Consider the following 16594-nt stretch of genomic DNA (forward strand, 5'->3'; position numbering starts at 1 on the left):
TTATCATGTTTGTAATGTAGCCAAATACTTGTAATGATTTTCTTGTTTTTTCATTAATGATATCATGTACTTGTAATGTTGTCAGGTTTTGTTATCATGTATCTAATGTTACCATACATTTGTAATATTTTCATTTTTCTTGTTATCATGTTTGTAATGAAACCGAATACTTGTAGTGCTTTCATTTTTTTATATCATGTTACCATATAATTGTAACGTTGTCATTCTTAAGAACATCTGATTGATTTTTTTTGTGCTCAAATATTTGAAAAACGTTTTCGAAAACCTCTATAGCCTTACCTTCACATTAAGTGTTATCAGTTCAAACATGCAACTGAAATATACAAATGTTCATTCTCATCCATATGAATATATCCGAATTTTCAGTTCAAAGAGGTTTTGCCCATTTCTCAAATTATGCGTACCCCATTTAGGAACGATGGGGTAACCAAGTGGTTAAAGCGTTCATGACGACAGTCTGTGTTTGATTCCCCACATGGGAACAATGTCTGAACATACTATTCTAATTTCACACCATTGTATACTCATATATTGTCTGCCCATGTTTGAGGTCCATGCAGGTAGCCAAAGTACTATAAATCCCAATGGTCTTTAGCATGGTGATCTACCTTCAGTTGCTGATGATCTATTGCCCATTTATATATTGCATTGTCCTACATTATAGTATAAGTTTTTAGTTACATGCTAGTTCTATATCTATATCTGTGATACGCTAGTAGTTTTACTGTTCATCGTAAACAGTTTTATAGCTTCTAATATTATTGATCTATATTGATATTATTGATATTTCTGACAAGTGACTTCCAATCATCCGTACCTGCCAACTTATATAGTTGTACGTCACGATATGTGGAAAGGCGCTATATAAATGGCCTAAACATTATTATTATTATAATTATTGCCGATGTGACGATGAATATGAACTCACTCACACTCACCCATGTTTGAGCATATTGATGAGAACGTACGGATGTACATATTTCGAGTGAAGCATCATTCCATTTATGTAGTCATACAATACAATGACATCATACAATAAGATAACAATACATTAATACAATGAACAAAAATAGCCCTTGTTAGAATTGCATTTATTGTGTAAAAGAGGAACACCCTATTTGCTGACGTTCGTGACAATTAGTTAAGTGAAAATCAGAAGCAAACGTTTATTGCTAAGCAATCAGTTATACACTTGAAGAAATATATCTCCAACAATGTCCAACTACGCGTGTTACACGTGGAAGCCAATTTTGGACATGTATTTAGTGATAAAATATAGCATTAATCTGAAACAATGATATCTCACTCGAAAACGATAACGCTTCTGTCTGCCTGGTTGATACTATGGCTTGAAGAATAACATCGTGAAGCTTTGTGTTTTCTATCAGAGTGGATAGTGAAAGTTGACATTCGGATCTTGGCCGTTCATGAAACTACCAAATTTGTCAGAGAACGAGATAAGCAAAGCATTTGACCTGAAAAGTCAAATATTCTGTGCATATAAACTGGTGTAATTTATCACCCTAGGAGATCGTGTTCATGCCGGTTACAGTCAGCGGGGATTGTCAACGAGGCCACGTGCTACCTACTAAATCAGAGATACGCAAGCTTGACATCCGGCAAATGGCCCAGCTTTATCACAGGTTAGTGAGAGTGAGTGAGTGAGTTTAGTTTTACGCCGCTTTTAGCAATATTCCAGCAATATCACGGCCGGGGACACCAGAAATCCCATGAAAGTAGATCAGTCAAATGGCTAATATTTTTCACAGATAAGGTCAGTAAAATGGTCAATTTTTATCACAGATAAGGTCAGACAAATGGCTATTCTTCATCACAGATAAGGTCAGACAAATGGTTCATCTTTATCACAGATAAGGTCAGACAAATGCTAATCTTCATCACAAATACGGTCAGACAAAAGGCCAATCTTCATCACAGATAAGGTCAGACAAATGGCCAATCTTCATCACAGATAAGGTCAGACAAATGCCTAATCTTCATCGCAGATAAGGACGATAGATTATTATTGTATCAAGTCACTTTTCATGTATTTCTCAAAAAGATCATTCACATCTCAGATGTTGATACATAAAGTCTCTGTTATGAATGAGTCCACTTCCTTGATCTAATGCTGGAGCATCTGCTTGGAGAGTAGAAGGTCATTGGCTCAATCATACCAGAAGATGGTATTTGGTGAAAAGTTTCTGTACATAAATACTGTTTATCTCAATTTGCACGATGTCGTTTATGCTGTCAAAATATTTGGCGACATTAAGACATATTGCTTGACAATTTATATGAACATTTATATAGTAACACACAACTGAACAAGCTTTGTACACAGTTAATACAATACAATCACACCCAAAGGTACTTTGGCAAGGTTCTTGATTATGTTTACTTTTCTAGTTCTTCACATTTCTGGAATATGTTGATATTAGGGAAAGGTGTATGTTTAATTGAAACAAAAATGGATCTGGATCATTGAAAGATTCACATTTAAACAGATAGTTCAATTCATTGGCTCAAGCAGATGGCATACACAGTTTACATGTCCTGAATTATCTATGTATTCAAAGACAAAACCAACAGGGGTATCGTTTAAATATACATCATAATACATTTTTGTATATACATCTCCAATACTGATAGAACTGATGTTTGAGAGTCTTTTTCTACCTAAGCGGTTAGCCACTGGCTTGAAACACTATGTAGGTGATGAAATATATATAAATGTTTCAAGAAGATTAAAGACTCACAAAGCGAGGATCACCCACGACTTATTCAATGATCCTGGGACACGCTTACCACTGTTCTCAGGTTAGCAAGAAAAATATCGATCTTTATCCGATTCTGATCTGGTCATTTTGATTCTGTACGTTGGGACGATGCCGTCTTTGGTAGCCCTATAGGTCTGTCTCTAGCACTTCCAGTGAGCACCCTGACCCCCTCGAAACTAAATGCTAAACCTTAGTGCTAAACAAATACTGCCTATCAGCATGTTGACCCAGCTTGCAAAGGTTATCAACCATAATCTCTGCGTGGTGATAGGCAAGCGATAAGGTCAGGAAATATCCCCGCTTTAGGCAATATTCAAGCAATATCACCAGGGAAACGCCAGGAATGGCATACTGTAAAATATGGAGTGGAGTCTTCGAGTGGAGCCTTGGAGTGGACTCTGGAGTATGGAGTATAAGTGCACTTGTCACTTCTGTAAACACTGATTACTGTCTAGAATATGCCATTAATGGTTCTTCCCAGTTGTCGTTTATGTCGTGTTACTTATTCGATTATATAATAAAATACCAATATGCATGCAAATATATTGAAATATAAGAAAACAAGTTCATGGAAAACACGGGCTTCCACGAAATTGAGAAACACGTACGTCACATACCGGTAACCTTGTGAGATAAACATCAGCCCTAATTCGGAGTTTCCTGCTACATTGACCTGCTAGATTTAAACAACATTCCTACGTTTTCATTATACATGAATGAAATACTTACCAAATAAACACCAGCATGCCGTGAAGATGTTGAAAAAAGAACGATATTGCGTTGAACTGATAACGACCAACTGCCTTTGCGCGCGCGATAATTGTGCGCATGTCCGGACATGACCAAACGAAGCGATCGAAAGGTCAACATCTGCATGTGTTTGAAAGCAAATTGTCGGGAATTATATAATTTTGAAAATATCATATTTAATGCAATTCGGATAACTGATGACTTTATACTTAAAATCATTGATTTTTTCATTTTCTATTGCAATTTACGTAATATTTCGGTCCGTTGATCGATGCACAATCAAACAATATATTAGATTATATCTGTCACTAGGTCGATCTGGATCTTTTATGAAATTAATGTTCAGAAATGATAGTTGCTAACTTGGATGCCTATTACCAATATAAATTATGTATAAAATTTGCCAAGGAAATAATTAGTTGACATTTTGTTGGTTCCTTACGTTGAAACAACGTTGAAAACTAAACGAATCTCGACTAATTTTCTTTGGTCGTATAATAAACGTTGAATCAACGTTTATGAAAGGTTTATCAACCAAACGTTGCCTCAACGTACGTGTGCCCACTGGGGTAGTGATTTGACCTTGAAACTCCTTCAAAACGAATGAGGAGTTCCGAAAGTTATCTGGATTTTTATAGCCAGACAGTGCATGCTCTTTGCTGCACAATTTCAACTGGAAGGTGATTTCTGTTGCGTTGTGGCGATGCCTTTTTAATCATTGTTAGAAAACTCATCAAAATCAACATTTTCAGGTAAAGTCGGTTTTTTATTACTTGTGCAATTATGCAAAATCATTTTATCAACACTTTTGTTACATATTTTGACGATTGTTTGAACAATATATGTAATTAATAGATATCTAAAATACAAAATGCCGATGCATTTCTTGTTTTGGGATAGTATATTCTGTATGTGATCACAACTACCCCATAAACGGATCGAAACACATTTAACCGAAACACTACTTTTAAACCATGTACCTAAACTTAACGACGTGTAACTGGATGTCAAATGTGAAAACGGATTCCACTGTTACGATTAGTGTCAAATTTATGAAACAATGAAGATCATTTTTTTTATTGAGAATAGTTTTTTCAATATTTTCATTATTTAGACGAACAACCACAACAGAAGGAAGTTGAAATATTTAAAAAGCAGATTGTTTCATGATTTTTTCCCTTCTAATGTAACAATATGTTTTACTCAGTAGATATAGTTCAAGACAGTACGAGCACAAGAAACATTCATTCTGGCGTCATTTAGTCGTCGTCAATCCTTTAGTTATACGTGTCATTGTGTGAGTGTATATACTCGACGAAGCATCAGTGAGGTTTTAAAACGCTTCATAGTAGACTTGTGGAGGACACGTCCAAATATGACGCTACTGGGACAAGAAATATGTCCGATATGCTATTCCTATTTTGACTTTTACCGTACGTTCCTTTGCTGTTTTCAGCTGAACAATTGACAAGCCTTTGCATGTGTTTATGACCACTGCCACCTGACAGGCAGAATGTTCTCACACCTGAACAGCTTATATTATTACAATTTCATAGTATTTCATAAACACATGCTCATGATATAGTCAGAATATTACAATCGACTCTGCTGTTAGAAGAGATTTAATGAAGTGGAAAGGGTTTTGTCGCTTTTATATTGAGTCATATGAACATATCCAACCCATTGCACGTCAGAAAGGCATACTGATTCTTTAAACTTTAAGTTTCCGTGGGACAAAGATGCCTTTACCATATGCTGTAGTTTGCAATATCAAGCAAGTCATACATGTGAGTTACTATTCCAGGTCATTCGGATAAGTAGACCACCAATACACAGTTAATACCGATAGGACAATGCTTCATCACTCATTGTGTCATCATTGTCATCACAGGGGTTTGGTTTCTGCTTCTTGTTTTAGACGGGTGGTGGGGTAGCCTAGTGGTTAAAGCGTTAGCTTGTCACGCCGAAGACCCGGGTTCGATCCCCCATATGGGTACAATGTGTGAAGCCCATTTCTGGTGATATTGTTGGAATGTTGCTAAAAGCGAAGTAAAACCACACTAACTCACTCAGCCTCTCTTGTTTTAGAATTGCAACGCACTCCGCTGTATGACGTCAGTCTGTAACGACCGAGTCTGGATCAGATGATCAAGTGATCAGGAGTATAAATTCTCCCAGCTGTGGAGATGATCTAATTTTGTCATATATGACCTAATGAAAATATCCTAGTGGCCAAATGGAACGTATTACATATTTTATGATTTGTTGGTTTGTTGTTTAATGATAACGTATAGAATGACCTTGACAAACATGTTGTTGATGATTGAAGAGCGTAGACACTAAGCATCACACGATGACACGTGGAGAACGTCGGGATGACGTGTTGGAATGTAATGTATTTGACTTTGACCTTGCTATGTCATGGACATCTTTGGATATTCTGCATCATACATGACCTTCAACTTGTTACACGGAGAACGTCCAGGTGGCGTATGGCGGCAACCCGAAGCACCCATGACATTGACCTTGTTTCTTGAAGTGTGGCGATTCCAAATCATATAGCGAACATCCAGCCCTGACGGTTAACGTATTACATATGTCCTTGACCTTACCGGGCTAGTTACACGGTAGAGACATTAACACACAATGCACTATTAGAAAGTTGTCAAATGTTAGAAGTGTTAAATCTGTGATTAAACTTTCTAAGTGTGCTGGCCATTTGATGCTTACTATGAGAGTTTGGGTTCGAATCCCGGATACTCAATTAAGAAAGTCTACTCCCAAACACTTGTAACGTCATGAACGTCTTGAACGTACTAATGACGAGATACTGTTTTCACACGTGACCTTGACCTTGCAGTTACGTGGAAAACATCCAGGTGGCGTGTGGGGACATGAGAAGAATGGGATATCAGCAAGATGGCGGCTGGGAGATCTGTAACGACCCCCTCGTCAAACCAAAGAAATCGTGCCTGGTCTATTCCTTCGGGTGAGAAAACGACCACAGAACTGGTCCAAGCTGAATATGTCACAATGCGTTTGTGCTGTCTTGGCCACATCTCTAAAAAGAGGCAGCTTTCCATCTTCAGTGACTCTTCAGATAGCAGATCGTCAGGAACTTCTTTTTGTCTGTAATGCAATTGTGTGGGTTTTTTTGTCTACTAACAGACTAATGTACTTTGTCAATTGTCCTTTCTATGTAGGTGCATGTAGTCCGCCTACGGTTTTTACATGTTGTATAATATTCTTCTATTATGAAGATCAATGCTTTCGTTTTCTCATCAGTTACCTTCACATTTGCTTTGGTAGTTTGTAAAGTACCGGGGTTTGTGAAATAGTTTGAAAAGTGTCATAACGAGTCATATAATTGGTAAGTCTTATAACTTGCAAAGTATTCGGCATTTATAGGTGATACACATAAAGGCATGAATTTTATGGACTTCAGTTTCTAAATTTTTATGAAAACGATGTTTCCTTACTCTTTCACCAAGTAAATGAAACGTCGTGTTCCTCAAAATAAAGAAGCTGACATTCAAAACGCTCTTGCCTTTGTTAGGGTTACTTGGACACATTGCATAACTTCGATTGATTTGCATTTAATTTAATTGACTGAAACTATGAAGATATGCTTTAGAAACCGTTCTTCGCGTTTTTCAGCACACTTTGTAACATTTGATTTTCCAGCATCAACAATGACTTCAGTTTTGATGACGAAATGGCCAAAGAATATAAGTGTGAAATTCACTCGTTTGATCCAAGGCAAGTACACACAACATTCATGATATGAACCACTTGTTCTCTAAATTACCTGTTGATGCACGGATGTCTTTATAATTATCAATGATAGGATGTGATGCATGTCTTGATATAAGGGTACGTGCATGTGTCTTAAAAGTGGCTATAATGGTAAGATAAACTTGCACATTTCTAAATTAAATGACAATTTATTTCTATGTACAGGGAAAGTCGTATTTTTCTTACGTTGGTGGGCGATCGATCCAAGTATGGGATATGCACTTTAATGAGGGTTGGAAAAAATTGGCTATATATATTTATTTAATTGTACATTTGTAAATTGTAGGACAATATCCTTCTGTATTCAAGGATAAAATGTATTTTTCTAACGTTGATGGGCGTTCTAGTCTATCTTAGTACGAGATGTGTACTTTTTATGATGTTGGGAAAAAGTGGCTATAATTCTAAGATAAAATTGTACATTTGTAAATGGAATGACAATATACTTCTATATCCAAGGTAAAGATGTATCTTTCTAACTTTGGTGGACGATCTATGAAGGTGTGAAAAAAGTGGCTAAAAATAAGATAAAATGTACATTTACATGAGGGTGATACACTTATTTCCGGATTTCAGGATAAGTTACATACATGTTTTATTGTAGAGCCTTAAAACATATCTCAAAATATACTTAAGGATTGTAATTTTAGGTGATAAGCTATGGTGTGTCTATCTGGATATAAGGGCCAGGCCCGCGTTTCACAAAAGCCTCCTAAATTTAGGAGGTCGTAGCCCATACGACCTTGTTTACGACCCTCTTCCGACCTCCTTTACGACCGTTTCACAAAGACGTCATATCCATGTCGTACGACGCGGTCCTAAATCCATGTCGTACATTGTATAAGAGGTATTTTGTTGCATAGCAACGCATAAAGCGAGACCGAACGGGTACCCGCTTATCTTGTTATTCCCAAAGTATTTCAAAATAGAAAAAAAGTTTGAATAACAATGCAAATGTTATGTTTTTAATTCTATGTACAGGTTATCTTATCGTAAAAAAATATCAATAAATGAATTATTTTGGATTCCCTCACAAAATTCCATTGAAAATTACAAGATAAAATTGTATAAATCATTTCCATTAATATTATCAGTTTTACTTATAAGGTTTGAATTAAATCGCTGTCCATTAACTTGTTCATTTGAAACTGCAATATTAGTCCCAATGTATTGAATATTGCACACTATAGGACCTAAAGTTGCAGTTATGGCTACGCTTGATCTACTAACACTTGTGTAAAGGTTTAAAATATAGTGTGATACTCTAAATGTGTCAATTTCTTTTGTAACTTTTATTCAAACGAGAAGACGAGAAGGTTAAACCCAAATGTTTATGAAAATTATGCAGCAATCAAACTTCAAATTAATGTCCTTTCGGCCATCTTTCGAAGTAATATAGCTCCAGTTTTTTTCTTGTGTTTTTATTTGGACTATTCCATTATAATGTGTAGGTAACAGGTAGTAGCTAATCTGTTCATTGAACCGTAAATGTTGTTGTTTCAAGGCGTCTGCGAACTGCGTAATGGAAGGACAGCTTTCAGGAGATAAGAGAAGGGTGTATAACTTGGAGATAAGAGAAGGGTGTATACTGTTTTAGATAAGAGAAGGGTGTATATTGTTTTAGATAAGAGAAGGGTGTATATTTTTGGAGATACGAGTAGTTTGTATATTTCGGTGTCCTCCCATTACGCATAAGAATGTATTGTTACAACTAGGACACTGATTAGTATTAATCTTAACATACATCAATTACTGAAAATCAGAATCTTCTCAAATATCTACATATCTATATCTCTCAAACAAAACGTTTTCTCAGTACATATCCTATTATTTGGAGAGGAATTTTCTAAGTTGGATAACTTGTGCCCAATCATTTTCTTGGATGAACAAAATATGCTTCAATCAATAAACACAATCAAACCTCTCAGTGACAAACCTGTTTTTATATTATATATAGTAAGTGATAGTAAAAACAATTTTGAGAAAAGAAGACGGATTATCATTTAATCACAACAAAGTTCTATTTACACACAATCAAACTTCTCAGTAACGAACCTATTTCAGGCTCACCCTACTGACCAGACAGTGGACTGTTCCATCATTCCCGTAGATGTTACCCTAATTAACCTTCTAGTTCAGTGTCTGTCAATCGACTGTATGTCAAATGGGTGTCTGTCAATTGTAAAGTAACCTATATTTATGGAGATAAGGGTTTGATTATATGATCAAGATGAAAGTTTGGGATAATTATTCTGAATATAAGTGGTGTATTACATGTTTAGATTAAAGAGCGAAGATTATTATTCTAGATATATAATCGTTAGATTATATTTCTGGCTGAAAGGTTGGAGGTATATTCCGGTTTATAAAGATACTTTGTATTTGTCGATATAAGGTCGGAATTAGTTTAGGATGTGTATTTATGAATGTACGTTTCAGGGTGGTATTTGACATAGTGGTAAACCAAAATGTGGCTTCGTGTAATGGAATGACACACGACTTCATTGTACCGCTATATCATTCTGCTTATGGGGTGGCCTAGTGGTTAAAGCGTTCGCTCGTCACGCCGAAGACCCGGGTTCGATTCCCCTCATGGGTACAATGTGTGAAGCCCATTTCTGGTGTCCCCCGCCGTGATATAGCTGGAATATAGTTAAAAGCGGCGTAAAACTGAACTCACTCACTCACTCATTCTGCTTATAGTATGGGTCAACCAGACCATCATCACGGGGACCATGTCACGTTCCACTCTTTAGGAGTGGCTGATTATAACGGTAAATCTCCCAAGAATTGGCCAGTGAAGACTCTCGCAGATATACGTCAGTCCCTCCATCACCAACAGGTAAATCCGGAACGTAATTCTCTTCCGTGGCTAACGTGTGGTGCAACTTCTTATTCCATTAAACTCTAAGCTTATGACTTGATACTGGGGCGGTGGGGTAGCCGAATGGTTAAAGCGTTCGCTCGTCACGCCGAAGGCCCGTGTTCGATTCCCACATGGGTACAATGTGTGAAACCCACTTCTGGTGTCCCCCGTCGTGATATTGCTGGGATATTGCTAAAAGCGGCGTAAAAAACATACTCGTTCACGAAAAGCGGTTTAAAAACATACTCACTCACTCACTATGATTTGATATTGGTTGTCAGGACGGATTCCTGTTGATGCGAAAGGTCACCATTATCAAGTTCCTATTTTACAAAAACATTAACACGGGAGTATATGACAATTCTACACTTCATATTCCGATCATATGTATATATTTTATATTTATTGCCTAATATATGAGACAAATTCTTTCAATGTGGACTAAGAAACAAGGATACTTTTTATTGTTGCGTTTTATGAACATTGCTATAATACATAATGCCTCTGTTTCTTTCAGACTACAATCGATGTTTTGAAAGTGGATATTGAAGAAATGGAGTGGCAGGTGTTTCCGGAAATAATAAGAAACAACGCTTTACACAATGTGACTCAATTTGTGTTTGAGGTGCATATAACACTTAAAAAAGACGATCCCCCACAAGCAAAGTATTTCACGGCTCTGAACATATTCCGTGACTTATATGATTTGGGATACCGGATATTCTACACTCATAGAAACAAATGGTGTCATTACGAGTCCAAGTTAGCTGGAAAACAGAGGACTTCATGCCACGAAATATTCATGATGAAAGTTTGCTGACTGATATTGGACGCCGATGAAGAACACTTCAGCTTTTAGAGAATGTACATCCGTTAGCATTGGCATATTTTTGCAATTATTTTTGGAGGTTTGAACATCTTTTGAAGTAGCAGGCCAAAGCATTGGGGATGGACATGGAAGAAGGTTGTTTGTTCAAATGACAATAAATGCATATGACAATATACAGATGGCGATAATGAATCACGGTAAACGAATAGTCCTTGATATATGACGATGTCCTGGAGGAAAAACCAAGTTCTATGGTCAGTCAACTTCTTTATCGCAATGAATGTGACGTTTCGGTGAAGACACTAACGTCGTTATCAAACAAGTGATAACGGTGTTAGTGTCTACACTTAAGCGTCGCTCCAAATGCAATAGAGAAGATGACTGTCCATAGAACTTGATTATCTTTCATCTTTACAACTTCTACGAATGTCTCTCAAGGAAGACAATGTCACACAATGGTTGAATATATTTTTCCAAATTAAAAGCAATGTACGAATTACTTCAAATGAGAGAAAGAGTGCTTTTAAAACTCAAATTTAAACATTATTTTCGATATTTCACAGAAAGATTTTATTTCACACAAAGGTTTGATAACCTTCAGTCCGGGTATGTGGGTGCCAGCTCAAAGGTAATAATCAATTGAGGTTTTGGACTCTTTGGATTTTTGTTGATAAGGGAGGTAACTCTTCACAACGAATTGCATAACTGATCGCAGACCTGTGTGTATTCCTGAGAATATGAGACGCAATGTCAAATTCATTAAGATATTTTTAAAGTGAAATCTGAAATGGTTTAAAAAGATTGTGCATGTCAGACATGGGTCGGATTCGGCGCGTGCTCTGCCGGCTTCCCCATTCGCAAACAAATGCGGGACATGAAACAATTTATAATTGGAAATAAATTGATTTTTGCCATGATATTTGGGATCAAAACATGCTTATGTTTATGATTGGCCAAAAAGTCACGATTCAATGGCAATCAATGATTCCATGTAACACAACTCTTAACTATCACCTTCGGCGTCGTGAACCTTTGAATAGCTTCAACAGTGTGAGCCCAACAAGCAGCGAAATAAGCCTTAATCAAAAACAAATGCTCAACACTGAGTGGCAATTACTGAAAAATTAGAACTTATTTGCCAAATCACCTTCCAAACTAATGTCAAGAACTAAAAGAATTTCAAAAGATAAACATTTATGTACTCTATGCAACGTGTGTCATTGAAAAGATTTCACGGAGATACAGTTTCCTTTGAGATTACAAGTTTTAATGTGCCCGGTCTCTCGCAACCTTATGACACCAACAAGCAATTATTCCCCTTTAATTAACATAGTTCCGACATTTGAAGATATTTGAAGGAAATAGTATACCGCTTGAAAAAGAGAGGACGTTCTGTTGCGAGCTGGTTAAACACACGAATGCAATTTTTGTTTATATTTCCATGTAATCACGGCCGTGAAAACCTATGCAGTAAAATCTGTAATCTAGTGGTTGAGGGAGCGAGGGAGCGTAGGAGGGAGAGCAGGGAGGTGTGTGTGTGTGTCTTGGGAGGGAGGAGAGAGAGAGAGAGAGAGTGAGTGAGAGAGAGAGAGAGAGAGAGAGAGAGAGAGAGAGAGAGAGAGAGAGAGAGAGAGGTCACTTATAATTAATGCCGTTGGAAGTTTTGAACAATTGCAGTTTATCTAAAATATTGTCATTTGTAAACATCACTGGCTTCCATTGAGTGTGAAGGTATTTGGGATTGCATTAAGCCAATTACTTCTTCCTACAAAATTACTACTACTACTACGACGACGACAAATACTACTACTACCACCACTACTACTACTACTACCACTACTACTACTACTACTACAACTACTACCACTACTACTACTACAACAACTACTACTTCTATTGCTGCTATTGCTACGACTGCTACAACCAATAATAATTATGAATTGATTGCCATATTCTTATAGATTTATTCTTGCCTATTGTCATCTGTGGTCAAAATGAATAAAACAACTTTAGCCGATTAATAACATGGAACGTTGGAAGAAGGCAAAATTGTTTGAGGCCGGTATGGGACTTGAACCCACAACTCTTGCCTTAGAAAAGCATCGCTCTATCCATTTGGGCTAACCGGCCGATATTTGGACTGTTTTAATATTACATTATATCCAAACGATCTGTGCATGACGCAAATTACCCATCGTCAAAGAAATACACCGGCAGTGTGGTGCAATGCATGTGAAGCGCGGTCATACGATTAAGGTTACAAGAGTTGTCTCCCCTGAAACCGTTCGCACTTCTTTCCCTGAACGGGTTTATTTTCATAGATGCGCAAATATCACCAGCAATGCGTGATATTATTGAATTCATATTTCTTGTGTAGTGCGATTTTTAATCACCTTCGGCGATTATAATACTCTAAAATCAACTTCCTCTTCTCTAAATCATCCATGCTGAGGATCACTGAAAATGTCGTCTGCTAGCAAGTAAACAAAGGGGTGTAACTCTTCACAAACTAATGAAAAAGGATTAACGGAGTTGTCTCTCTTCAATGAAACCAAGCACGTGATAGCTGGTCAAGGTTTTTTATACTAGAAATCAAATTAAACATATTCTTAAAATTCTCAATAATTTCTGGTCATACTATATAAGGGCACGGGTACAAATGAAAATAATTTCACTTATTCTCAATTAGGATCAGACCAATTGTTATTTTTTCATTGTAGTAAAGTCACACGCGTTTGAAAACGATTCATGGATCCTTAGCAGTTATCTTTCCTTCTACTAAGGGCGGACATCCTTATGGTGATGATTTGGTATAACAGCAACAGCAACAGCAACAGCATCAACCAACGACGACGACCACAACTAACAACCAACAACAATCTTTCAACAAACTATATCAACTAACAACAGCCAAAACGAAACCAGACCAAGAAACAACATACGCAACAAACACGAACACCAAGCAAAAACGATTGATGTAATTTTATCAGTGTACGTAGTCATACAAGATCCCACATTCTCTTGTCGCTTTTATAATTTTGGCCGAAGGGGGAAAGTGTGTAGCCGGTGTGGGACTTGAACCCGCAACCCTTGCTTTCCAAGAGCATCGCTCTATCCGTTTGAGCTAACCGGCCGATATTAGATGAACGTCATATAACATTCTATTCAATCGATCTTTGAATGATGCAAGGTACCTATCATCCCAGAAATACTGCGACACGCGTGTGCAATACAAGCGAAGCGCAGTCGTGCGATTAAGGTTACAAGAGTTGCCTCCCTTGACGCGCTCCCTAAGTATTTCAGCTCCATTGTTACATGAAAGTAACACGGCTGATGTTTTCTCCATATTCTTCCAGACCGGGTGTCATATTATATCGAATAAGAATGTCGGGAATTGGGCCCTCGTTTCCGGCGCAACGAGTGAAGTGAGGTGAGGTGAGGTGAGGTGAGGTGAGGTGAGGTGAAATGGGGTTTAACGTCATACTTGAGAATATTTCGCTCATATGACGACGTGCATGCGTCTGTATGTGTGGCTGCTTGTACTAGCCCAGACTGAAGCAGGTTCATAGTGCTCACTCTGAGTAGCTCACTGATATACCACACCGTAATTTAGCATGAATACCCAACTCAGACACTCCGAACCGAACAGTCCTTGTTGTACCCATTAATGCCGAGCGCCAGGCAGGGACCAACAAGTACCATACTTTAACGTCTTTTGGTATGACGCGGCCGGCGATCGAACCCACGACTTTCCGCTGTCCGGGCGGACGCTCTAACCACTACACCAAGGAGGCGGTCCGCAACGAGTAAACGTAGTACTTAAGTACTTGGGCAGTATGAGTTCAATATTCCAGCGATATCACGTTGGAAGACACCATAAAAGGGGCTTCACACATTGTACCCGTGTGGGGCATCAAACCCTTGTCTTCGGCGTGACGAGCGAACGCTTTAACCACTAGGCTATCTCACCGCCCGTGTTATTTAAAACCGCAGGGAAACTACAGTGAATGAAATAGCTTATGACCTCTTAATAGATGTGATAATAAAATGGTAAAGAAATGAGATGGGGAAGAACAGTCACGTGACTTTTGCAGCATCATGCCAGGGACCCAAAGTTTCTGCTTCAGACACTGTATCTTCAAGGAAATTGTTTGTATTGTCACTGGTATGTCGTATTTTGGCACATACCATTCACTGATATGGTTGCTTGATTCATATCATTGTATCCCAAATCTCGATGTTCATTATATCAATCACAAAACTGCCTGGCTCAAAACTCGATTAGTAACAGACCACTGCCATTAAGCTTGAAATATTGCGCTGGACAGCAATTAACAACGAAACAAACTTTAACATATTTTATTCGTTAAATAATAAGTATACATTATCTCAAGTCAACATTCAAACGTTGGATGGTGAAATCAAAACGAAACTGGGTCAGATATCGATTTATCGATACACCTTGAACACCTTCTAAGATGAACTCAATCAAAAAATGAATAAGTTATAGATTGCCTAGATTATATCGTAAACACGAACAAAACATGATATTGGAACGGTGAAATGTATGTATGCTCTTATTAGTTTGTTGTGACGAGAATGAGTTTGAATCGTTCCCATGTGTACTTCGTGCAGAAGAATCTCCATAATTACAGAATCGTTGGTGAACATTATGTACAGAATTTTCTCCTAAGTTAATTGTTAAGTTAATTTGTAAAACGAATGCAGTACGTTATCCACCAAAATCAACGTTTTGCCTCAAAAGGAAATGGTATGTAAGAGACACGCTAGCTATTCTCGGAATAGTACAGACGTTTGCCATTTTGGTGAAACACATTAGTACGGTTATGGTGCCGAGATACCTAGAAATGTAACCGGAATTCTGAACCATAATCATAGGTTTCTTGTGTGACCAAGGGACGCAACTCTGCGTCGCCCACGAGTGGCATATGACATATTTGTGTATCATATCTCTATCCAGTGATGATATTCACCGTGAATATATTCGTTTCGTTTTGAGTCCGATTTTAACACAACGCTTAACACAGCATCCAATCCAATTACTCTCACGAGAAAGAGAAATTCTGTGGTAATGAAGAATGTGATCTCATTTGAAAACGAGGGGGCGAATCTGGTCATGGTGATCATCATAATAATCGAATGGAGCCACAAAGTCCCATGTAATCAGGGATGCTTTTGTGTGAGGGTAATGGCAATGTCGGGTCATGTGATAGTCACGTGTACTGGTGAAACCAATGAGCATTCATGGGACGGATGACGTTTACTTCAACACTGTACTGCCGATGTAGTTTATATTTATACTTATACTGGAGTTTGAAAATGATATTGGTAATGTGTTCGGATTGAAAGGACACTTTGGAATCTTTAAAACGTTACATTAGCATGTTGATATCAATGTTGGAACAATATTTCAAAGAAGGAATCCCTAACAACTTAATTTCAACACGGAAACAATGTAATTTGCCTACTGAGTATACATAGGTAATCCACGAACCCATTTCTCAAGGCCTGTCGCAATACATTTTCCGCCGT

The 16594-nt window shown here is 37.6% G+C and overlaps 1 protein-coding gene across 1 annotated transcript; it reads left to right on the forward strand.

Annotated features, from left to right (window-relative positions):
- The first annotated feature begins 1189 nt into the window (after window positions 1-1189).
- Window positions 1190-11032, forward strand: LOC124253711 (probable methyltransferase-like protein 24). The gene is made up of 5 exons (XM_046687522.1): window positions 1190-1664; window positions 6412-6540; window positions 7236-7310; window positions 10050-10188; window positions 10730-11032. Exons 1-5 carry the CDS (start codon window positions 1561-1563, stop codon window positions 11030-11032), a joined length of 750 nt encoding a protein of 249 aa, XP_046543478.1. The 5' UTR covers window positions 1190-1560.
- The last annotated feature ends 5562 nt before the right edge of the window (window positions 11033-16594 follow it).

The sequence above is a fragment of the Haliotis rubra genome, unplaced genomic scaffold, assembly GCF_003918875.1.
Source record: "Haliotis rubra isolate DU_JTF1 unplaced genomic scaffold, ASM391887v1 Scf55, whole genome shotgun sequence".
In the NCBI taxonomy this organism is placed as follows: domain Eukaryota; kingdom Metazoa; phylum Mollusca; class Gastropoda; order Lepetellida; family Haliotidae; genus Haliotis; species Haliotis rubra.